This window comes from Pundamilia nyererei, unplaced genomic scaffold (assembly GCF_000239375.1).
Source record: "Pundamilia nyererei isolate P.nyererei 1_Seehausen unplaced genomic scaffold, PunNye1.0 scaffold00069, whole genome shotgun sequence".
NCBI classification, from domain to species: Eukaryota; Metazoa; Chordata; class Actinopteri; order Cichliformes; family Cichlidae; genus Pundamilia; species Pundamilia nyererei.
In genome coordinates, this window is record NW_005187470.1 from 1,839,662 (window position 1) to 1,865,946 (window position 26,285).

Sequence of the window (26,285 nt, forward strand, 5' to 3'; positions counted from 1 at the left end):
AGGCTTTTTTGAAGCCAGCAAGGTACAAAGAGAGACCCCCTGCTTCAGGCCCTGATTCCATAAAGGCAGACAGCACCAAGCTTAGAGGCACCTACATATCTCTCATTTACTTACAAGCTCCCATGAATCCATTCAGCAAACAAAACTAAATTAACATTCAACAAAAAAAAAATCATATAGTACTGTGCAAAATTCTTGAGCAGATTGTAATTTCTTTATGTTTTACTTACAAATGAGTCAGGCTTTCTTGGGACACTTGCTGCTTTTTCAGTCTTTGTACCTGACAATTTTCAGAAGAATTTATTTTCATTTATTGAACAACTTGGCAATCATCTATAAATCCTTGAAGCTGAAAAAGACACCTAACTCAAGGGATAAACCAGTGTTGTGTCTCCACACAACAGACAACTTAGCAAAGAACCAATTTTATATTGTACTGAATCCTCAGTAGAGCTTTGTTACTAGCAACGTGTCACAAAAACACAATTTGTTGCCCTTTCTTTTGTTGACTTTATTAAAAATACCAGTTGTAAATGAGTATTTAGCCCCAAATAGCTATTAACAGAAATACTGCAATGTTTGCAAAGGTAATTTTGAGGTTTTGAGGATCTTGTCAAACTCAATGGAATTGTAAATACTGAAAGGTACCATTAGATTTTGATCCACCATGCATCTCCAGCACACTCCCAATGTGGTTTAAGCATACCTGGACAGAAAACACTAGAACACTATCAGTCATGATTTAGTCTCCTTAAAGCCTGGTACTCAGCATTATTGAATCAGTGTGGGGTCATTTTGAAGAGAACAGAACTAAAGCCAGCCAACATGCAAAGAAGAGCCATAAATGTGGTTCAATAAGACTGGAGAACTATTCCCGAAGACTACTTTTCTAAAAGGGTTCAGGCTGATTTTGAAAAATAAGGTGGTCCTACCAAATATTGACTTTCAAACTCACTTTTCCTAGCAAAATAAAGAAATGACAGGGGGCTCTAGATTTTTGCACAATAGTGCATATAGACCTCTGCAGACTAGCCAATCTATAAATTGAACGATAACAACTTTTGCGTTTGAATAAATGATGGTCAAATGTGAAATAAAACATCATCTATTTCATTGAAGTACACAATTACAGCTTGAGCCCATGCTTTAGTTACCATTAAAGGATAAAACTGTATCAATGTCAGACTGCTAATGGTGTTAATCAGCTTTTATTTAACATAAATTGGCTTAAATACATAATTGTAATAAAGACCCATGGAAATCCATGAAAGCTAAACACATTGTGCCAAAGATCTACCTGCAGAAACTTCGGTCAGCCAGCTTCTTGACGCAAAAGAAGCTGCATTTTGTATAACAGGCAGACGAATCACACAGATTCCCACTACCTGACTCCCAGATCTGACTGGATGCTCTATGATCTACTCTTCACTTAATGAGGTGTCATGTGCAGTTTATATAAAAGGTGTGACCTTATTAAACTGTGAAGGAAAGGATGAAGCAATAGTTGGGGACAGATAAATGGGAAGGCTGTGTAGAAAGTCATTTTGCTATAACATCTGTGGGACAAGGAAGCATCATTCATCAAGTCAGAGATGAGATTTGTGGCTCAATTTAAATTGTGCTGTTGATTTTTAATGTAACCTTTTTTAATTCTTTGAAAAACAAAATTTGCCAAGAATATTTATTTTAATTCTAGTGATGTTATATAAAAATTAAAAAGGCAAAGAAAACTGTTTTACATTGAAATGAATGGAAGACGTAAACACTTATTTTTTAATATCTTAATTGCAATCACAAACAGAGAAACACCCACAACAATGTAATCTGAATGGATCCATTTTCAATGCCTGCAAATAAATAAACACAGAAGTTAAGCGATTATTGCTGAGAAATAGGCTGCTCTTTAAATCAAACCACTTTTCTGGGACCGCAAGCTTTCCAACACACAATTCTTATTACTCTTTTCCTCTAACTTGATTTCTGACAGCCAATTCAATTAGGCTGGATATGTGCTGGTGTAAAAAATAGGCAACATGACAAACTGAGAAGATGGATGGCAACCTTTGCTTCACCATTAAAATCACAATCGCGTCACACTGAAGCTCAATCTACTGCAGTATTACCAGCTACAGCCAAATGAACACATCTTGGAGTACAGTGCCAGACGCGGCCATAACTAACCACCCCCTGCCTTTTTTAAAGGGTATGCATGCTAGACCTTCATTATCATTTTTATCAGCCTGTGGTTAAAACCACATCTGGTACATCCACCATCATATGAACAAAAGAAAATAGATTTTGTTAAAAAAAGCAAAGGAACTGAAAATATTTTATTCATTTAATATTCATTTTTTAAAGGCAAGTCACGGTGACTCATCAGCCACCTAACCTTAATGGCAGTCAGTGGGTGCGTGTTGTCTGGCTGAACCCATGTTGGAGTCATCAGGCGCCAGGGAGGAGTTGACCTGCTGGTAGATGAAGGAATAGAGGCTGACGTCAGGGCGTCGACCAAGGCACTTCTTGCACTCTGAGCTGTAATACTGCCCCAAGAGATCATACGCCTTTCCTGTAACAAGACAAGGAGATATTGTCTAATCTTCATATTAGACTGAAATATAGGATGGAAATTTCATGGTTCATGAGATCATATTATTTTCCAAAACTCATAACAAAAAATAATTGGATTATTACAGCTGGTAAAAATAATAAAAATTTTCTAAGTAAATATGTTTCGAAAGGTGCTATTGTAATGAAATTCTCACCAGATGTCGGCAACAACCCATCCAATCCAGACATTCAAAGAAATCAAACCATAGACGTAACATAATTATGTTACATAATGAAGTGACACGAGAAAAAGTATCGAACATGCAAAAGCCTGATCGTGATGACAGCTTGAAGACGCCTCCTGTATGGAGAAACTAGTCACATGCCACGGCCATTCTTTCACACAGTCTTCAACTCCTGAAGGTTTCGTGGGCCCCTTCTATGAACTCTGAGCTTTAGTGCTTTAGTGCTTTCCATAGAGCTTTATGTGCTTTCTCCAAAACCAACTGAAAGTTTCCTTGGATGTTTCCATTGTCTTTTGGTAGATGGCAGCAGATTTTTAGCAAAAATATCCCCAGTTTTTCCATTCATCCTTTCTTTTTGTAGCTCTCCACAAGTCAGTCAACTCCATTGTTCCTGAACAATTCTTCTGATAATTATTTTCACTCCTCTGTCTGAAATCTTGCGGGGAGCACCTGGTCATGGCCAGTTTATGATGAAATTATCTTCTTTCCACTTCTGGATTGTGGCCCCAACAGTGTTCACTGGAAAATTCAGTAGCTTAAAAATTCTTCGGTAACCAATGTCATGAGTATGTTTTACAACAATAAGGCTGCAAAGGTCTTGATAAAGCGCACTGATTTTACCCATCATGAAATGTTTCTTGTGTGACACCATGGTAACGAGATACCTTTTTATAGGCCATCGGTTGGGAACCAAACCAGTTGATATTAATTTGCACAAAGTGGCAGAATTGCTTTCTGATTACTGATAGATGTCAGCTGGTGTCCTCTCTTCACTACCATTTCTGTGTGACTTCTCATTGTTACATATAATTTATGGACATCTATGGTTTGATTTCTTTGCATGTATGGACTGGATTGGTTATTACAGACATCTGGTGAGAATTTAATGTCAATAGCACTTTTAAAACTTATATTACTTATATTTACTTAGAAAATTGGTGGCGTGTTCAATACATATTTTCTGTATTTACTTTATTTCTTTAATTGCATCTTTGACAATTTAAAAATGTTGAATATAAAAGTGCAAAAAGTTTCATAAAAACAAGAAGCTGGCACGATGCCTGGGCTGTTCCCCTTACCAACACTGATATTTTTCTGAATGAGGAAAGAGTGCATGTTGTGGACATCTGTCATGAGCTGGCTGTCACCAAAGGTGAAGTAGGCTACGTCTCGGCCCGCCTCAGCAGCTGCCAGCATCTGGAGCAGAGCTGGAGGAAAAGAAGGCAGTGATGAGCCTCAATAGTGTATGTGACACAAAATATGTTTCAATGCAGTATATCAACTAAACTGGACTTTAAAAAAAATGTTATTTATAGTTCGAAAGGAAAATAACTGAGTATTCAAGTATATTAAGGATTCAAGCAAATGCTTGAAAGGAAAATATAGGAGCTAAAAACAATTTGAACATTCTTTTGAAGAGTTTTCCACACACGTTCATAGATTCAGTTGCAAAAACAAAACAAAGACAAATAAAACAGAGGTCTGAAAAGTCATCCAATAGCTTTTGTTTAAAACTGAGAAGTATCAGCTTCTGTAGCCTACAGCAAAAGGTAAGTTATCTGGGGAACTGGTCTCACCCCTACTGAGTATGCTGGATTAGTTACAAAGGGAGTCCAGGTCTGGCCCCGGTGAGCTGTGAATATTTTAAGAGACCGGAAATGTGTCTACTGATTAATGAATGTTAGTACACTGCCAAGTTAATGAGCAAAACTGAATCAACATTTTCACAGGATTTCTGAGCTGAATCTCTTCATTTCAGCTGTTTCTCTCCCCTTCTCCTTTCAACTCTTTCCTCAAAAATTACCCGGCAATTAAAAAAAAGGGGGTCTATGCGATGCTACAGACAATAAATCGAGGCAGAGAACAGCATCTGAATTACAGAGCTCTTCCCTGGAGGCACATCATTAAGCAGACAGTAGTGATAGTGCCTATAACGGACTGTACCTTGCTACAGCTAATTAATAAATGGATGGATGTATACTTTGTAAGCACAAGGTCTCCAAGTCAGATAGTAAGCGAGAAGCAGAGCTATTACTGCAAATTGTTGGCAAAAAGGAGCTCCCTTTGCCGTGACAGTGATACAAGGCACAGACTGAAAGCTGCAACAGATTGATGGACTCAAGCAGGCGATCAATTTCTCTATTAATGAAACATATTAACTTTGTCATTTGATCAATAGAAGGAAGCCAACGAACAGGCCTTAAGTAAATGAACGCATTCCCAGAAGACAAATGGAGCTCACACTGATCTGCTGGAGCTTTTCTATCTAAAATACATTCTGTTATATCGAGGAAGAGACTCCAATTAGACTGCCAAGGGCACAAAGATTACAGGAGCCCATTTCGCCACGAGATCCTCTGACGGCAGTGTTACGTCAGTGCTTACCTTTCAGACGTGTGTCACCTCCGAAAACCCCACAGCCCCAGTTTCCTGTCGCAACTGCTGAAAGGTTCTGACTTTTTTCTTCAGGGCATGCAAAGCCACAGTAAGCCTACACAAAGACAGCAGAAAATTAGAAATGCAATCATTTAATGTAATTATATTGTAAGCAACACGAAAGGACGGATTCATTTTGCCTTGTATCAATGGTTCAGGCTGCTGATGGTGGTCCTGTAATTTATGGGGGATATTTTTTGGCCCCAAATGAGCATTGCTTCAACACCACAGCCTATCTCAGTGTTTCTGGATTGCAGTGGCAGGATGTGGTTTGTGGCTTGGCTGTAGGGTTCAATACTGAGTACATGTCCATCCATTTCTGATCACAGTATACACATCTTTTGATAGCTTCTTCCAGCAGGATAACATGCCATGTAAAGAAGCTCAAATAATCTCAAACTGGTCTCTTGAACATGACCATGAGTTCACTGTTCTTCAAAATCCACAGTCACCAGATCCTAGTCCGAAAGGGCAACATTGGGATTTGATTAAATGGGATCCTAACATCACGGATGTACAGCTAAAAAATAAACAGCAACTTTGTGATACTATTGTGTCAACATGGACCAAAGTCTCTGATAAATTTTTCCATAACCTTGTTGAATCTATGCCATGGCCAACTGAGGCAGTTAAACCCAGTACAAGCATGGTACACCTAACGAAGTGGTAAAATAGTGTAATTGTCCAGCTGTGATGTAAGTGAAATGGTTTGACTACAAAAAGTAATTGAATATTTGTTTTGTAATAACAATCATGCTACTGACAGGCCATGAAAAATAAGGTTTGGTTGACTAGGCTGAACATGCCTTTTTAACACGATGTCATTTAGCATCATTGTTCCACTTCATGGCTATTCACTCAATGTTATCGATTCATTTGACTAAACCCATGTGTTATAACCAAAAACATATGAAATCACATGTTGGGTGGGTTGTAAGTGACATGGCAAATTATTTGCAAAAGGTTGTTACATGAGATATCTGCAGGGGACTCTTAACATTAATGATGCATACTGAAAACGAATTGTAAGTGCCCGTCCTCCAACTGACCAGTCATAAATTCTTCCTGTGAAAGGGCAGATATGACAGTTAACTGAACAATAGTCGAACTGGGATTGATCTTCATGTTGGTCCATTTTTTAAATCCTTGTCAGAGCTGTCAAACCCCTCCATGATTTCTGACAGCAGACCTGACAACATCAACATCTTGATTTTCTATTACAAATAGATATGACAACCATGGGAAGATTACACATAACAAAGGACTTTTGTTTTTGTTTTTTGTGTCTTTAACATGATGCAAATGTGCTAACGGTGATTAATTGCACTAAGGTTAATTATGCTTATTAGAATTCATGCTGGGCCTAATGGACAGTGTAATGAATATGATTATGTTTATTCTTTACAAATACAGCAATCTATCAGTACGTATTACATGCATATGGCACGTCATAATTCATCTATTTAGCCTGAGAAAAGTAAACACGAGTCAATATCAACTCAGGTGACATTTGTGATGAGACTTTTTTTCCCCATTCACAACCAAATGGCTTCAGACCATTAAAACAATGCAAATCAAAATTCTAAAATGAAATTACTTCAGTGGCAGTGATAGAAGTTCCCTACAGATTCACCATCATGAATACAAATTTGTAAAAAATTAACCGAGAATTTAGAAATTAAGAGTAGATTTTTTAAAACCTAGCTGCTCTATAGTGTAGTGGTTAACAAAGTCACTTGGCAGGCTAGGCTGCTACACATATCTCTCTGCATGCAGTGTAAAAATTTGCCAAATCAAAACGTACAGTGCTGCCCTTAAAAAGGGGGGAAAAAAGTATATTTTCAGCAGCACTCACTATGTATGACAATTTTCTTTTTTTTCTATCTAAACAGGTGTGAAGCATAAGACAAATTATAGACTGGATATAAAAGATGGCTGCACCTACTATGACATAACCAACTGGTTTGTGGATTACATCTGTGAAGTTTAGTTATCTGTTGTTTAGCTATTGTTTTGACTGCATCTGGGTATTGCAGTGGCTTGGCTGTGGGGTTCTATGTGTTTCAATTCAATTGATTTCAGTTCATATAGTGCCAAATTCCAGCAACAGTAAACTCAAGAATTGGAGGGAGGGGTGGAGCAGGCACACCTGATAATTATTCTCTCTCCTCATATAGCCGGTGCAGGGCCAGAGGAGATGACAGAGATGAAGCACAAAGTCATTAACGCTTACCAGAGTGAATCTACTACAAGGATAAAACTGGTTAACAGTCAGCACACAATAGGTATGAAGGTGCAGCCATTATTCACTATGATAATAAATGGGATGTTAATACTGGCTAATATGAGACAGCCTTACAACAAAACCAACCTGGCATGCAAAGAGACCGCATCCCTTATTATACTAAATTTAGGCCTTTAAAGATGTGTGCTATGGTAAAATTCTTCATAGGAAGTTGTAAACATAATTCTTTCTGCTGCAAAGCTGGCCATGAAGTCTGTGAGGACTCACTCACTTTTGGAGCTAGCTATAAGTGACCACACCGAACTCCGAGATTTATGGTCCTAATTTCAACAATTTTGGGCAAATACTTTACTCAACTCATCGTAACATACAGAGCGAAGAAAAACAACTGCAAAAAATAACACAAAATACGGAGTGAAACAAAAGTAAAAGACAACCTTGTTAAGTTCTCGGTTGAGTTGATCTGGTTGAAATTGTTCAAGAAAGTTCTTGAACTGCAGCGCATCGATGGCCACAATCGTAGTGCATCTTCTCTGCCAGCCATCACTGAAAATGAAATGAAAATTCAATCAAAGAAATGGTTTTGAAATGTTTTAGTGGAACAAAATGCTGCCCTGAGTCAGAAAGGACAAGGCAATCCATCCATTGTGAGATTTAAAGTTAAAGGAAAACGTATGTGTACTAAATATGGTAACCTTTCTAAATGGGATCTCAGAGTGGGGCCAGCTGGCCAGTGGAAACCTAGGTTGAGTTTTTGTGTGGCTTGCATGCATTTCAAGGAAAGAATCTACCACTGCATGTTTCCTTCAGTAACTCCTTTAATAATTGCAGCTTAAATTCCATAGCTACCACATCACTATTTAATGAGAAATATAAAATTTTTTCTTTCAGATTCACAAAATTCTGTCTGGACTCTGAAAGTAATTAGTAATTGTGAATTTCTATGTATGTAGATGGCAACAGATTTGCAATATCTGCTGATTTATCAGAGTGAATGGCCATATTATCACAAACAGATTGCTTGTAACTGGCAACTTGGTCTCAGCCTGATAAAAAACTGATTCCATCTCATTTGGGTTTTATGGCTGTCTTGACATAGCAACTATTTCAGAAGCAACAATTTCACAGGTTCATTGCACACGCTGGCAGTAATTTTGGTCATGCTACAGTTTGACTAGTGTGACTATTTTACAAGATATTTCTAGACCAAGGTGGTGAAAAAGACAAGCTAATCAATGTAAGGAGATCTAACAAAGTTACAACAGTTTTTATTTATTATTTTAAAATGTTAAAGGTCTTAAACCAAGTAAAATTACCAGATACCTTGGAGTTGTGTCCAAACGGCTGCCACCCCACTGGTAGGTCTGTGCATATCCTGTGTATTTACTGTACTGCTGTGTTCCTAAGAACAAACAGGAACTTCAGGCACACTTAAGCAGGCAACATATAAACATATAAATCTCAATTTTATTTACACATACTTAGAATTAAAGATTATTTATCTTTCTCTATGTGGGTTAGTTTATTGTGTTAACATACAGAATAACAAATCTTTGATAGATAAAAGCAATGACATTTAAAAACTCTGTTAGGGCTCCCACCTAAATACTATCAGTAGTTGAAAACCCATGTTACCATACTTTAGTGTAACACAAACAACTGGCTCCTAAACCCAGCTCAATGCTTAAAACCACAAGGAAAATTAATATTGTTAAAACAAGTCATGCACACAGAAAAAGAAAACAAATTATTACTATTTTATTGCACTAAATACTTTTTAGGGGGTTAAAAGTGATCGAAGAGCATCCGATTGCTGAAAAACAGAAGGTCAAGTTGTTACCCCTCATGAAATGATGCAAGCAGCAATGACTGACCACCAGCACACAGCAAAGCACTCAACACCCGTAAAGAGGGAGCAGAGGGGGGTAGACAACAGGACAGTCAATATAATTGGGCCACAGATTAACTTCCCATTCATTAACACTCATTAGTACCTAGCTGTTGAGAGCACTTGCAGAGATGCTTCATGCTGCAAGGTGAATAAACCAAGTGATTAATAGAGAAGCCTTGGTCAGCAGCTATTATTAGTAACACATGGGGGAATCTCTAGGGTGCACTCCACTTGACAGACACATCATTAATAATTAACCAGCCTATATTTTTTTAAATAAGCAAAATGAGTAAGACAATGACGTACCTCATGTAGTTTAACAGCGCTAGAAAATAAACCTTCTACATGACTTATGTGCCCATATAAAGTTTTTTGAGCTTCAGTGCCATTGGCACATTTGAAATTAAAGATGCATACTTTGGGTCAAAAGGTCTGCAAAAGACTGAGGTACATGCACAGGTACTTTTCAGTCACGCTATTGATGGCAAACACATGTCAACTTGCACCCAGCACTATAACTGAATAAAAAAACCCATAAAGCTACTACTTAATAAATACTTTCGTGATGTTGATATCTAATCTAAAGATGGGATATTACAGCTGTTGTACTAGATGGTTTTGTGTGTATACACTATGCATACACCTGACCTTTACTGGTTTTCCAAATAAGATTTCTTTTCTCAAACATTTTTGCATTTGAATGGCACATTCTTCAGGAGCAAAACAGATTACGCTTTTGCTTTTTATTCAACCCATTTGCCATTTAAAAATTTATTCTAGTAAGAATTGAAGAGGATCGATCTTGGCTAAAAGAAGATGTGTCTGTTCCTTAGAAATTATTTATAAATGAACAGGTCGTATTAAAAAACAGCGGGTGTAATTCACTGAATCCTGAAGGTCGTCCCATTCATGTGTAAATGCATCAAAACAAATTGTCTCACATTCTTGTGGAAGACCAGACACTAGAAAGTCAGCAGTGTATCTCATTTTAACAAGTTTTACTTCTGCATTTGAACAAAAAAGTATAGCGCATGGGTAAAATATAGCTTTAATTATGTTCAAATTGTAGATGCTGTAAAAAAAAAAAAAATACTGTGAAAAAATAAAAATGAAAAATCCCTATGACTGTCTCCTGCATGCACCGAGCATGAACCACATTTTCTGGTCAGCACCACCATTCATATGGTTCATATGAGTTCTCCTTGATACTATTTATACTTGTGACCGCCCCACTGGCAGCCAGATATCTAGCAATCAAGGAAAATTCAATTAGGATAAGGCACTTTTGCAAATTTCAGTGCAGGAGTACGATCCATTAGCTTCAGTACTGTATGCCAAAATGTATCACAAGGGAACATGATTTACCACATGACCACATTGCAGCAAAGGCTTGGACTTTTACCGTGGAGGACAAGAGATACAGCCCGGGTTTAATAAAGATGATGGAATGGAAGAGTCCATTAGTAGAGCAGGTCTGAGTCAGGTCTTCCAGCTATAATTAATTCTGGGCCCAAGTAATAAAGTTAAGTGGCATAAGCAGAGACGCGGGAAAGGCGGCCAGCAAGAAGTCTCAAGGTGACTCTATGAGAGCGAGAAACTCTTATGCTGCAGTATGACTGGTGCCTCTAGGACCTCACTTCCTGTTCTTACCCAATGCACGTGCTATGTAAGGAGGACGTTTAATTTAAGATGTTTCTATTTAAACATGATATAATATAATCCATGATGTTTGTTGTCCCTTAAGGGTATCGAAATGAGTTGTGGATTAACCAAAACATTGCAATCAATGCAAAACAACAAGCTGAAATAGGCAAAAACATAGTAGATATTTGGAGTACTTCATAGTGATTTTACTCAGCATGATTTCAAAAATGTGTAATATGTGGCCTGTGCAGACACCTGGATTAATTACAGCAGCTTATATGTTCTATCAGTTATACAAAATAAAATAACTCAAATAAATGGTGCATAAATAAGTCCGGTGGGGCCAAAGAGAGATAGATCTGGTTAATTTTAATTTTTTTTAATACACATATATCAATCAATCAATGGTACACAGTCAACTCCATAAGTATTTAGACAAGGACAAATTGTTTTGTTTTTGTCAAATCAAAAATTCAAGCTGTGAATAAAGTGCAGACTTTTAGCTTTAATTCTAATAGTTTAACAAAAGAATTGCATTAACTGCAAAGGAATTATTTACATTACATACCTCTGACATCTGCCAGAGGCTCAAAAGTACCGTAATTCCCGGACTACAGAGCGCACCTGATTAAAAGCCGCATGCTCTAATTTTAGAAAGAAAATCAATTTTGTACTTGTACAGGCCACACCGGATTTTAAGCCGTATGCGTTTCACTCGTAATATGAGATATTTACACAGAAATACTACATGTGAGGATTTTTAACATTTAATTCAATCCGTAAGGTAACATAAACATGGTAGCATAAACGTTATGGTAACATACAAAAATACATACTGCAAATGCTTTTTTCCCTCGAACAGCGCCTGTAACACAGCTACCTTTAAGTACCGTATACATACGTATCGGTAACACACAAATTACGTTGCTTATGGTTTTTTTACGGAACAGTGCACAAACAACATTACAACATCTCTTAACAACCGCTAAAAATATATACTGTATATATACTACTTATCAATTTTAAATACTGTCTTTAATACTTGGATGAAAATAATTTTCTGTCAATGACTACCTGAAGTTAGAGCGCATGAACATCACCACATGCTGTTTCTTCCTTGAGATGGTCTGCCAAATCTTTGCCCTAACGTACTTAAGTTGATGATTATTTCTGAGTTTCTCTGCATTCACTTTAAAGCTTTTAATAACTGAGTAGCACACTCTATTGAGCGGAGATTAGATGACTTGGCCACTGAAGAATATCAAATTTCTTTGCCCTGAAAACTGCTTTGGTTGCTTTAGCAGTATGCTTTGGGTCACTTGCACAGTGAAACCAATTAATCTATTTCTGTTTACTTCTATCAGAAGACACATCAACCATACTCACTAGTGTGACTTGGTTCCACTAGCGGCCTTTACTGTCACATTATATTTGAGAATTTGAGTATGGTTTGTTTATTTTGTTTGTTTTTTTTGTTAGTTTGTATCTTGGTTGGTTGTCTAAAGTCTTCATCGAACACAATCAAGCCACAAAGCAGACAGGTGCCATCAGCCTCCTGCTGGGGCTCCCTAAGGGATGCTCTTGTTACTGGGTCTACTGGCCTGTTCCAGCCTTGTTTGTGGCAAACACTCCTTTCTGAAGTATTACTCAACAGAAAGCCCCAACAGCGCAATCAGAACAGCATAGTCTGTCTCCAGAATTTACCGTGTGTACCCAATCAAAAGAAAACAGGTGACAAGGACAGATACAGAAAACAGGACAATTGCCACAAACATCCTTTAGCCCCATGCTGAGTCAGAAAGCTGTAAACTGAAGCTGTGCAATGTGTTCTCCATGCTGGGTTTGACTAGAAATCAATGCAATTTCTCTACTGTCAAATTCGAAAAAGCAAAGTAGAAGAAAAGTAGAAGAATGAGACTATGGCATTATTGATTTGATCGGAATCATATGATTAAATTGTGAATCATTGAATAGGATTCCTTTAGTAACAACTACTGTTTAACAAGGTTAAAGAGTGTTTGTCACTTACCTGTGATAATCAGACATTCATTATGATCCAGTGCTTCAGTGAAGAGACGAGAAACAATTAGCTCGGGGTTAATAAGGAAACGTATTTCCTCTTGAACCAGACCAGACCCAGTGACACCTCCTCCCACAAACCGATTAGCAAAATCCACCTGCAAATCAAGACAGATGGTTGATGATGAAGGAAAGATTATAAAACATTATTAATACTCTTGCAGCATCTATTGTTTTGTCACATGTGAAAATGTTAGAAAATAAAAAGAAAATATCTAACTGCTAACATTCTGTCTGACGTTTAAATGGACAGCTTTGGAAACAGGAAGAAAGCACCTCATGAAATGGTCTTTGCCCTTTTTATTCAGTTTGTGACAGAATCCCTGACAAGCTGATTGGAAAGGTGCCCTAAGGTGCTGGCATTACTCAGAGATCTGTCCTCCATGCCAAAATAAACTCTTCCCAGGAGAGGCATTTAGGTATGAGGCTGCCAGTAGCAAATTTCAAAAGAAGAGAGCAGTCCTACAGGTGAAAATAAACATATTTCTCCAGTCACAAATACTGCTATTTCAGTCTGTTTGTGATTCAGAACAAACGTTCATCTCATTGATTCAGCTCAGAGAGACGTGAATTGATTGTTTTAGTCAGAAAGCACCCATGTGGAACATATAATCTTACAATTTCATCTCTGACAGTTGCTCATTGGCCTGTAGACAGACCAGACCAAACCCCTCACAACCCCAGGAAGAAGCTGCAAAGGGATGAGCAGCAGTTTGAGAGCAGATCTCCCTAAACTGGTCACTCATCTCTGGGACAGCGAGCCAGCCTCCAAAGTCTGCTTTGACAGGCTGTCAGCACCTCACCACAGCCCCCACCCCAACAGAGCATCCATCAATCCAAGTTGCAGTGTGCCCCGGAGCTGGTCATGTGTGCACATCAACTGTCAGTTTGTGGCAACTGGAGGCAAACAAAAGGTGAAAGCCAGAGCAGGCCATCCTGACAGTATACAGGAAGTATCGTCGACGCAGAGAGCACAAGAGGCTCAGAGGCCTCGACCCCAGTCCCAGCGCAAACTCCCTCCGACACATCAAATGCTCCCTCAAAGGCCTTTTCAGCAGTAGTAAGCATTCTGGGTGGAAGACTCTAGAACGAGGCGGCTCAGTAAAGGGAAAGAGGATGGGAACCAAGCACACTCCAACAAACAGCTCGTTTGGGCAAAGATTCAATGGGTTCAAAAGTCTCTCCAACTCGTGCATTCCTCGCATACTCTCTCTTACCTGAAGCATTCCATACCCATCATCTTCAATGGTTCCTTCACAGGTGATGTGGAGCTTTGTGAGTGGAGTCTGTGAGCTGAAACAGTTTCCAGTTTTTAATCAACATCAAGAACATGTGAACATGTATCCATGCTAGTTTCCAAACAGCCCAATGAATACATCATATAATATTATTTTGACATCATATTATTATACCTTTTCCAATTTGGTGGCTTATTCAGACTTTTTCGGGTGAATGTTACAAGACCTGTAGGCACTGCAAAAAACAAGGGAAATGTTTTATCTGGCAAGACAATTATGTGGCAGTAAATTTTTAACATGAAGAAAATGTGACCACTCACTTTTCTCAGTAACACTGTTAAAATAGCACATAAGGGTTTTCAGCTTTTCAGTCTTCTTTGCAGAGGACCCCTCAAAAAGCCTGCAGATGAGAACAAATCGTGGATTTAATTACATAACTGTTGATATTGTACATCCGGTTTTTTAAACAAAAATTAAAAGCTTACTTCTTAAGAAAGTTGGTTTAACACAGCATCCCAACCAAAATGCCCAACCCTCACAATCAAAATGCCACAGCTAGGACCAAGAAAAATTGAGACACAGGATGTCCACTTTAGCCATGTGAGTTCAGTCATGCTTTAACGTTTGATATGAATTAGTTCACCTCTCACTCAGTTCCCTTTTCAGTCAGTAGCCGGTTATGTAGGAGCTCCTTCGCTGTTACGACAACGGAGTTGCCCCAGGCTTGCCATCACAGAGCAATACTCATGTGCCACTTCACAGCACTCACTCAAAAAGGGAGAGAGAGAGGGAAACAGGCCTCCCTCTTTGGGGATACATTAAGAAGCCCCGTGTCCCTTTTAAGCAACAGAGTCCTCAGGAGGCAAAAAGGCAATCCCCCTGGAATATAGCACAGATACACACAAAGCTGCTAACAGCGAGGCGCAGTGGATGGGTTTGAATACACTTTGAGCATTAAGCCCACCATCTCCCACTCAAGCACACTCTAAAAAACCCTGCAGCTCACCCCACATGCCACAATATAAAGAGAGAAATTCCAAGTGAAGGAAATGAAATAATGACAAAAGCTCAGTGCACTGAGAGCCCTTTAGGGGATGGGAAACTCATTCATTGAAGTCAGTTCCAGCACTCATTTCTCTTTGTCAGCGTGGACTCGAGAAACAATCATGCCTCATGTAGTCCCCGGGGAAAATGTCTTAGACATAAGGTAGCTACTACATAAGGCAGCCTTTTAGTAACAGATCGCCATACAGTCTTTAGGGAATACGGTATTAATATATAATTATATAACATAAATTTACCTCCAACTGATGTACAGAAGGTATGATGCAACTCAGTAAAAGGGTGTATATAGCTACATTTAGTGTAACTGCTGGGTTTCTAATAAACTTAGCTGCACTCTGTGGTAAAATAATAGATACAGTTTCAGGAAGAACATGTTGAATGGCAGAGTCACTGCTGGAAAAAAAAACCCAAAGCTAATAGTGTTTATAGTCACTTTTATCTCAATGCAAATAAGAAGACTGCTTTGAGATAAAAATAAATAAATAAATAAATTCGCAGATAATGAGTGTTTGTTTTTCCTTTAGTAACCCTCTGGGTATTCCTGTGAAATAAAAATGTATTAAGGATTTTGAATAATGAAATAAACTTAATTTTCTGTCTCATACCACATAGGATATTTAGGACACTTTTGCGCAGGAAGAAAGGGGGACGATGCTGCAGTTTCTTTGAAATTACAGCACAACCACAACATAAATGAAATTCAGATGCCAGTGAACTCCTTTACTGCCTTTTGCAAAATAGCCAACGGCCTTCTCTATTGTCACAAGCAGCCATCTGAGTCAATGTTAATCTAATTTCCTCTTCCATTTAGGTAATTACAATGTGATGCCAACAGAGATGACTCTGCAGTGAACTGCAGACTCATTTACATTACACCGCCCACACAATCTCCACAGTGAAAGTTTGCAGAATTAAGAAAACACCCTAATGTTTGTCGCATGCAGTGTTTTTGAATGGAATGCACTTGTTTTTACATTCTCATACTGGAGAAACGTTCAAGTGCAAGAGAAAGCAAACAGTAGCATCGTTCAAATTCGATGAATAAATGTAAATTTATGTTCAACGGAAAGCACCAGCACCAGTTCGTTCAGAGAAACACTCCCTTCAGGGTTGGCTCTAGCACATTTCTGTTCAACCTGTCATTTAGGTCATAGTTTGTCACTTAATCTTTGCAAGATTATTATAGTTAACTGAAACTAAAGCAAAAACTAAAAGCGGGTGTGTAAAAATTTACATAACAAAAATAAAAATAGAAACTAGACCTAATTAGAATTAATTGAATAACTTTAATGATTTTTCTAACTTAGAAAACTTTAAAAAATGCAGGGAACATCCATATTTCTAGTATTTGTTAGTTTGGTAAAATTGTGCCTGATGAGGCACCGATGGGCGTGTTTATTGAGACTCTGGAAGTTGTGTTTTTATTCTCATAGCTGTACCAATTTCCTGAGTCTTTCCTCTGACAAATCACCTTCAAATAATAATAATCAAAAAGACAAAAAATTAACAATGAAACCAATGAAAACTAAAATTAAATATTTTCAAACAGCAAAAACTAAACTGAAACAAGAAAATCTACTCTGGACTCTAACTGAACTAGACTGCATTAAAAACAAAAAAGAAAAAGGAAATGAAAGTTAAAATCAAAATGCAAAGAAAATGCAAAACTATGTAATATCTCTAAATTCTTGAATTGAGCTCACATACATTTTACTGATGAATTCCCATGATGCTTTTACATCTATCTCTGAAGCAAATTTTCATGAACAAACATTTCCCAAAACATCCGTGTTCACTGAGTAGAAAAAATCCATGTGAAAATGCGCCATTATCTATCTTCTTCTATGTATGAAAAAAGTTCAATGATAGGCTTGATGGATGATTTGCATTTACCAGGAGATTGCTGCGTGGCTCAATTAGCCAACACTGATACTCCTATGTTCAAAATGTTTTACTACAAGATTCCCTTTTTGCACATCCTGGGCCCTGGTTTCCCTCAAGCCATGCTTCATACTTTCCAAGTGAAGACCTACATTGATAATCCTGACAAAGAACAGCATTATGTCATGTGACAATAAGGAAAGCATGCATAGTGAATGAAGTTAGTTGTCCCGAATACATACTTTACCAAACAACATCATATTACGTTTAGCACCATGAGTCAAAGAGTAGTACATCCCCAGATTACCTGAAAAAGTTAATGTCTGGGTAGTTGGAGTACTCGGCCTTTCTAGAGTTCCGTCGGGGGAAGGTGCAGAAGAAGGCGTTGGCGAGCAGACATGCCACCTGCTCCTGAGACATGGTGATGGAGTGGTTCATGCCTGCCTTGAGGAGGGGTATTGGCTAGAAGAGGAAAATAGGTACAACCGAGGAAGGTCAAAATAATTTGTTCTGTCAATTTATTGAATTAGACGCTGAAAAAAATCGTAATAATCTTGCACCATTATGTGCTTCCTAAATCAACCTTTAATTTAAATCAAAGTCCATACACCCTCATGCCTGGGAGATTTACAGTTATGATTTTATAAATAAATTTGTATAAGCAAGGAAGAACAATGCGGAGTTTGCTACATGAATAATGTTCCCTTACAAATCTGTTTGGTTAATGTGCCTACTTGTGAGGGACCGTTTGAGTTTTTAAATGAATCACGGTAGAAATAAAATCAATGCAGTGAAGTAATATTTAACAAGATGATAGGCTGCTTGGTCAAATTAGGGCATGAATTTTTTTCCTACTGCAAAAACACACTAACTACACGATGTAAGATCCAGATGATCAAAACATCTCATCTTATGTGTTTTGAACTCATAATTTTTACTATGATTTTACAGGATTATATGACTTTTCTGATCAATGTGCTGCAGTAATCTATAATGTTAAAGACCAGTATGTCGGTCTCCATTGGTTAGCAACGGATTTACCTTGGTACAGAGCTCAGATGCTCTCAGCGCTAATTGCACCATGTCTGGCAGCAGGGACTCAAACAGATGTTCAGCAGCATCAGGCTCCAGGACCTTGGAGAGAACCAAAGATCTGTTTATATTTGTTGCTTTGCCACAAATATCAGCTGTGACATTATTAGCTGTTTCGGCTGATTAGTTTGAGACAGACAGAGAAAATCACGAGCTATGATCCATATCAAAATTTTTAGGGTGAAACAATTACTGTTGAAATATCTGCACTATAGAAAATCAAAGGGCATTCCAATCCACAATATGCAGATGTAAAACATCTATGGGAGCTCAATGACTGTTACAGCTGACTGTTCTCTTCTTATATTGATAATTAAAAAGAGAATGTGAAAGATGTGGTGACATATTATAAAAATACATCAAGTCTAAGTGGGACAGTTCATCTATGTTAATAATAATATCACCCCATAGTAGCATATCCTCCATGACTACACCACATTTATGAATCGTATAGATAACAGACATTATACATTCTTTTTTTTTTACATCCATATTGGCTACAAAATGTCAGAATGATCAATAACAGAGCAATTTCATCAAGGTTACACTTGCATGCCAACTGATTAAACAGTCTTCTTGGAAGAGATGCAAATGACCAAGTGTCTGAAATAGAAAGGACAGTGTGTTCCCAGCACATGAAGCCTTTACTGTTGATTTAGCCTTGGACATTTATATTATGGCAAAAGAAGCCTGACTAAACAGTGTTGTAAGTAATGACCTAGCTGACATCGTAAACTGCTCCTACAGGCATTATAAATTAAGGCAGCTGACGGAGGAGACAGTAGAAATAGCTGAGGCAGTATAAGCTGAACTCTTTAAATCAGAAGAAGACGTGCATCAAATCAGCTATACTAACTCTCTGTATGACCTCATACTGCTCTGTACATCGCACCGAAATGACAAAGCAATCAACCAAGACGTGGGGGTGTAAGCAGCAAGAAACCAGAGGTTTTCCCAACAGGTCTACAAATTAAAGCAATCTGCTTAACCAAGTCCACGGACATGAGACCATGTAAAAGTAAAACACACATGCTCCTAACTGTAAATACAGCACTGACTGGGCGGATGAAAGAGAACAAAACTGATGCTTTCTGTCAACAGCTGTTCACTTATTCATAAGGAATCCGTCCTCAGATGAATATTCAATGAAACTGCCTGGCCCGTCACTCCATGCTATTCAATCCCTCCTTTTCTCTGACACTCAAATCATACAATGTGGCAAGGAGCACGGGAGACGTCAGGAGGTGAAAAGCTGCGTGCATTATTCTACGCTGTTCGCTTTTCCACACAATTGGAAGTAAAGCAAACGCTTTTATTTTTAATTAAATGTCAACAAATACTAAACTCTACTTGCTCTCTTGGATCATTTACACACATGAAGACTATTGGCTTATTCCAGGGTTAATTCTGGGTTCAACTGGGAGAATTACCCTTTAGTAGAAATTAGTTCCACTGAAACTATAAAAAGCAGAAGACTAACAGTTATTTAAATTTATTGTGTCATTTGTGCATTTAAAAAACAAGCAATCTTATTTTTTCTGTTTATTATAGAATTATCATTCAATAAAATATTGTATCTAAAAGAGCTTATAGGATTAATATAAGAAACTGTGTTTCCATTAGTAGAATAACTGGAATAGCTGTCTTTTAATTCTTTATTTTTTATTCACTTGGCATCTCCTGAATTTGTAATAATGTCTACTGTGGCTAACTTTACTGTGTTTAAGGGGCAATTCTGTATGCGAGTTTGTGATGCTGATGGAGCTAGAGCTGAGCTCTAACAAGCAGTGATTTCGTTATCGGGAGGTGGAGCTCGGCTCTGGTGGCCTCAGCCCTTTAATAATAATGATATAAAAATCACAGATTTGTAACACATGAAAGTTCTGAGTAAATTCTATATGGCACAAAAGTAAAAGAGTTAAGTACGGTGCCCATCAGTGACACTTACGTCACTAGTTATCAGCTGGTATCAAACATAACCCTCAATTATAACAATTTTTGTTTTTACAATTTAGCAGTCAAATGTGCACACAAGCAGATGTTTGATGTCTCTATCTACACTTTACAAGGGGCCTCATCTAAAATGTGACTTTATATGAAATGTTCATTGGTAGTTGGTATTTTTTTGTATGATATAAGACAACTTTGTCATTCAAATTGACAAATGACACAATCCAAAGCCAGCTGAAGCAATAATACTTAGCCTATGGCTAAAGCTTCTCAGCCTTAACATGTTGAAAATTTGCTAACAGAATTCCCTTTATAACATAAATTATATCATACATACACCATACAATTTATTTAACATCATAAGGCTGGAATAAATCAGTTTCCGAGAATGTAAACTCAACCACTTTCATTTCTGACAAGTTACTAAATGTGACCTTTTGACTAAAGACCAAATATTTTCTCGACTCCCATTTTGCCTGTAAAGGGCTGCAGGATTCTGTCCCGCTGTTAAATCCATTATTGCTCAGCAAAATAACAGAAACCCATTTGGTATAATGACATTGATGAAAAAAGGTTTACGTGTCCTTTTTCATGCGGCATAAGAGATATCGGTGAAACATATAGCTGATGCCATGTAGTACATGGTGATGTAGCAATACTTCACCGTGAAAAAAAGAGTATTTCTTACTCTTACGGGCTCAGTGCTACTTATATTAAACATAAAAACACAGCTATCGCTTCAAGTGGAATATTCGCATCCCCTTCATGAGGCAGATTGTAGTACAGTCCTCTGTGATTCTCTACACAGAATGACACAGAGCACATTAAGACAGATGATGGATGGGCTCCAAACAAGGCCGGAGAAGACGCTGACAACTCTGAGCATAGACCTGTGAACCAACAGTGCTCTGGAAATTATGATGCAACTCAGGCTCATCTTTGTTTGTGCTTTTACTTAGCTTGGGACAGTACCAAAAAAATCATGTAAACAACATCTTAAAACCTGTGAAATTCTCTATAATTATGAGCAATGTTTTCACTCTCATGTCTGTAATGCTGGAAAAGGAAAGTTTGAAAAAGGGCAAAACAAATCAAATGTTTTCAAGGGGAATCTATCAAAACTTGATTTCCTTACATTAGTAAGAGAACTTTAGAATAATTTAGAATTACCTTATATTCTCCGTTAAAACAATTATCTTAAGTTTTTATAAGGTACAATTGTATCATTTTAATATCCATTTAATGAAGTCCAGGTGTGGATGGCAAGGATTTAACCAGACAAATCTCTCTTAGTATCAATAACCTCAAACAAGTTGTGTCTGTAATGTCTTCATAGTATTTGAAATTATGGAGCTGCAAATTTGGTTATTAGTCTTATCTACTGATACTGATTCATACTGCTTTTTAATAGTGTTTCTATAGCAGAATAATTAACAGATGAACACAGTGCTTTCTGCTGGCAATTAAGCATCGTGATTGGACAGTTAATACTTAGCTACTTAATACTTTATTATACTACAGCTAATCTTTTGACATCTTTAAGATGTGCTTGTGTGTGATTACAGACCTCTGTGTCAGTATTAATTCGATGACAGCTCCAAACAAAAGACGCTTAATTCAACGCGATTAAAAAATCAACAATTATTAATCATCACACTCTGATAGCTATGCTGTTTACCTTTGTGCAATACAAATGAAGCGCTGCGAAGTCCCATTTCTTGGCATGTGATGCACTGTACTTCAACATTGCATTCTGTAATATCACAAAAATAAACATATAAGATTGATAATCAAAATTAATCTTAAACATCACTTCAAGTCACAATTACTCCATATGTATGCATCCCTGCATTTTTAAAGTGTCAGCTTACTTAAATTCTGTGACAGTATTTTGGTTTCTGGGTTAATCATGCCATCTTATGGTAGAGTCTGGTAACAACAACTGAGACATACTAGAGGAGACATACTGTCTTGCCAATGAAGGGACAAAGATATACAACGTACCTTCAGCTCATGTGGACTTGTAAATGTCTTGTTTAAAGTTTCCTTGATCAGCTCCCACCGACTTTTATTCTGCAGTTCTTGTGTTTCCTGTGGAAGTATACATTTCAGGTCTGAGATTTTTTATGTATAAACAATAATACTGTGTTGTTTTGTTGTACTTCATGACTTCAGAGATGTGAGGAATCTTTACAGCTATTGTTGAAGGAATAACCCCAGCCTGGATGAATAAGCACCATACGCTTTGCTATTTTTTGACATCTTGCCAGCTATAATGTTGCAAACTTAGAACTGTTCTAACTATTGCAACTAACAAGCAGGAGTTAAAGTGAGCTGGCAGGATCCAGAGCAGCATTAATGAGTTAGTGAACCACATTTTAGAGTCCATTGAATTCACAAAAATATCAAAGGAGTTGATTTTTTTTCTGTGTTGCAGCCTGGTGCTGCTTACCTCTGATATCAGCAAGAAATTAAGGCCACCCCATGGTCCCATCTGCACACTGCACACATTGTTTTTTTTTACTTCTCATTCCTGTCATGTGTTCATGTCATTAAAGCAAGTAAAGTTGCAGTTTTTGGACTTAGCAATTCATGAGCAACCATAAACAGAGTTTAAGATGCTTCATTTTTAAATGCAGATCAACAAATATCAGCAAACATACAAACTCCCTCTGTGCAGTTTGTAACACAACCTGCATCAATTGCTCTATTTCCCTAGAAGAAGAAAAATCTTAAAGTGTGACAGCTTTACTCTCAAAAATCAAGAAAGAGGCATGAAAGAGAAGACAGGAGAGAAAGATAATATTGATGTCAAAGGTAAGGCCTAAGCACGTGACATTTGATGAACAGTAAATTTAAAGGTTATGCATTAAATTTTAATTAATGCAAGATTTTTTTTAAATCACAAAGTACATGGAATGTTCCTGACGTTGTTTATTATTAATAAAAGTTTTTGATTTAATATAAAGAAATCTTTAAAAACTAACTGAATTATGATACCTTTATGTTATCAAAGGTTATTACAGACAGTAAACAAAGGCTAAACTGGGTAGAGTTCACAGTGATGGCCTATGTAGCACTGGTGCAGAGAAGCTTCTAGCATCCACTGTCACTGTTATGTTAGGACACTATACAAGTAAGACGTGACACTCAAAACACTATGTGATTAGCTATTTGAGCATGAAGCATCACTGCCTCATCAGATAGGACATTGCACCATGCACATTTGTCCTAAATATTCTCTTTTCCACATACTATTAATTTACTATGACTGTTTTTTACATACATCTTGTTTTTTTTACATCCATTCATCATCCATAGTTTTGCCTTCTAATTATGGTTCTCTTTAGATGCTTTAAATAATTAAATAGTTACCTTCAGTAATGTGTATCATGTGACTGCACTGATTACATAACCCACAACTTAAACAACTTAAGTAAAACTTGCGAATTTATGCCCTCAACCTGTAACTTCATGTGCATTTCTTAATTCACATCGAAAACAAGTTTTAAACACTTGAGCCTTTACCTCATCTTCTATAGGAAATAAGTTCCTGTTGGAACAAGGCATCTTGACATGTACATCATCCCAGGCATCCTGAAATCTAGTGGGATATGGAACAGGAACTTTATCCTTTTGAAGAAGATCTGTCTGTTAATGGGAATCAAAATAAATGACATTAGTATGGACATTCCACGTACACAAACCAAACAGTCTCATGATTAATAATACAAGTATGTCTACTCTATATATTCAGGATAAACACTGAGATGAAATCACAACAAAATCTCTTAAAATCACATGTGAATTTCAAATTCAATTAATATTAAATTCTTGAATTTTTAGGTTTAACATTAACTTCTTGAATTGTTAGGTATATTACTATATCTGTGCTGTCATCTGAATAGAAGAGAACTGATCAAACCCTAATCATCACGGTGTGATGGCCAGGAACATTCTTCAGTGGAGGAAGTGGTTCGCCACATTCTGGCATCCTCTTTAGCTCACTTATTGGTGTCCCGAGCCAACTGACTTCAGAAGGGTTAGGTTCCTTTTCTGTATCTTGTTTCTCTGGAGACTTTTCTGACCTGCGTCGTTTCCCAGGAAAACCTGGTGATGACACCCCCGAAAAGAAGTCTGTAATTTTAGAATTGAGTTTGACTGAACCATCGGAGGTTGCTGGGCATGTGTCCATTTTTGTTGTTTCTAATTCATCATCACTTTGAAGCAATGTTGGTGTAAGATCACTCCCTGCAGAATCTTTGGCAGCTGGTGATACAGGAGGATCTTGATCTAAGTCTGCTGGAGTTAATGGCTGGGTTTCTTCATCTGTGTCAGTGACAAAAAGTATTTCAGCTTCTTTGGACTCTAAAGACTGAGCTGAGGTGCTTTGAAAACCATCATCATCCATCATTTCTTCATCATTTTGGGTTTGGCACACATCTCCTGTACTCGAGGTTTCCATTGGCTTGATCAACCATCTTTCAAGAGTATTTCTGAACTTTTGTTGCTGTGTTGGACCAATTCTTTGAAGGCGACCTTTCATTTTGACACCTCTTAAGTCACCTGCTCCACTTGTTTTTGGCCTTATTACCACCTTTCTCTCGGTTTTATTTTCCATTCTTTCTTGATCTGAAGTCGCAGCACCGACGCTCTGACTACTCGAAAGTGAGCCTGACAAATAAAACACAGAATTTTTATTTTACAAAGGGGGGATACTGCAATGTAGTAATATGCTCTGCTGGGGGGGAAATATTTTTAGACAAATACCTCCACGAGAAGATGAAGAAGACAATGGAGCACTTGTTCCCACCTTTAGTCGTTTTGCTAAAGGTTCTAAGTCTGTCAGTGCAGTCATTCTACAAAAGAATAGAACAACACATAAAACATGTCCGTGCTGTGCGGGTTCAATTTAAACTTGAAGACTGCACCGTACATGCGCACTTACAGGACAACTTGAGCTGACGCCAAAGATAAGATGCTGTTTTTTGCACAGACTTGATTCTTATACAGTCCCTTTTTCAGTAGATGAACAAATCCTAAAAAATGGTGCGCAGCCATACATAACGCAATCTCTTTTTAGAAAGTAGATGCCAGTGCTTTAGTTATGAACGTAATTACTAAAGTAGCCCATTAACTTACTAGTTATCACACTAAAAATTTAATGCATGGCAATAAAGGGAAACATATGTTTGCATTTCACATTCAGCAGATAGTTGATAGGCTATCTACAAACGACTCACGCAGTCGTATCTTTTTGGTTAGCCTACGTGCTAACTATTTTTGAGCCAACAATGATCCAAAAAACTTGAGCAGCTGCTGTGTTAATCGATAGCGTTTTACTTAGAAAGAGACTCGAAGGACAGCATAGAAACTTTTCCAGCCTTTTGTTATTGTTAAACCGTAGACCCGTACTTTTTTACTTCACTGAAGCGATGCTACAGTTTATTAGCTTACTTTAAAAACAACAAACACTTCCGTGAGAGTGACGTAAGATGTCTACGAGAAAAACGCGATAACTCAAACGTACATCACTTGAAAGCGCCCTTCGAAGGCCGGAAGTCTAACCTGCTCTTGTTGCATCACACCCATCACACGATACTACCGACGTGGTTTACAGCATTGTTTTATAGAAACAGAGAAAATCGTTATTTTTATCATGTTACGTAAGTGTTTCACATATTTGAGGTGTATTTGGGAGCTCATTCCATTCAACAGCTCTACACACACCTGTCTTAAAAGTCCACACATATAATTAAAATTAAATAGGTGCACCAATGCATACCTGTTGTATGACAAATATTTTAAATTGCTGTTATTTTCCGCCTAAATTTATCATACCTGTTTTTCCCGTCAAAGGAGGTTCCTTATTACAAGCAAGCAAAAAACAGGTAAACCTACTTTGGTTTGCCTCGAATTAAGCATAAAAGACACTCAGTAGACTCAACAGGCACCAGACCTGGATACATCAC

General features: G+C 37.6%; 1 protein-coding gene across 3 annotated transcripts; it reads right to left on the minus strand.

The window, feature by feature from the left end:
• Positions 1–1,774: 1,774 nt before the first annotated feature.
• On the minus strand, positions 1,775–25,909 carry LOC102203359 (poly(ADP-ribose) glycohydrolase). 3 transcript variants are annotated; one of them, XM_005736461.1, is made up of 17 exons: positions 25,882–25,909; positions 25,084–25,172; positions 24,239–24,987; positions 23,842–23,964; positions 22,318–22,404; positions 21,992–22,066; positions 18,313–18,405; positions 17,579–17,733; positions 14,646–14,725; positions 14,500–14,560; positions 14,305–14,380; positions 13,038–13,185; positions 8,797–8,875; positions 7,911–8,019; positions 5,178–5,283; positions 3,872–4,000; positions 1,775–2,566 (listed from the first exon to the last, which is right to left on the minus strand). In XM_005736461.1, the coding sequence occupies exons 2-17, from the start codon at positions 25,169–25,171 to the stop codon at positions 2,391–2,393; spliced, it is 2,334 nt and encodes a 777-aa protein (XP_005736518.1). In that variant the 5' UTR covers position 25,172; positions 25,882–25,909; the 3' UTR covers positions 1,775–2,390. The 3 variants fall into 3 exon arrangements, with proteins under 3 accessions (XP_005736518.1, XP_005736517.1, XP_013767102.1); XM_005736460.2 differs by lacking the exon at positions 25,882–25,909 and adding an exon at positions 25,262–25,798; XM_013911648.1 differs by lacking the exon at positions 25,882–25,909 and adding an exon at positions 25,771–25,788.
• Positions 25,910–26,285: the final 376 nt, after the last annotated feature.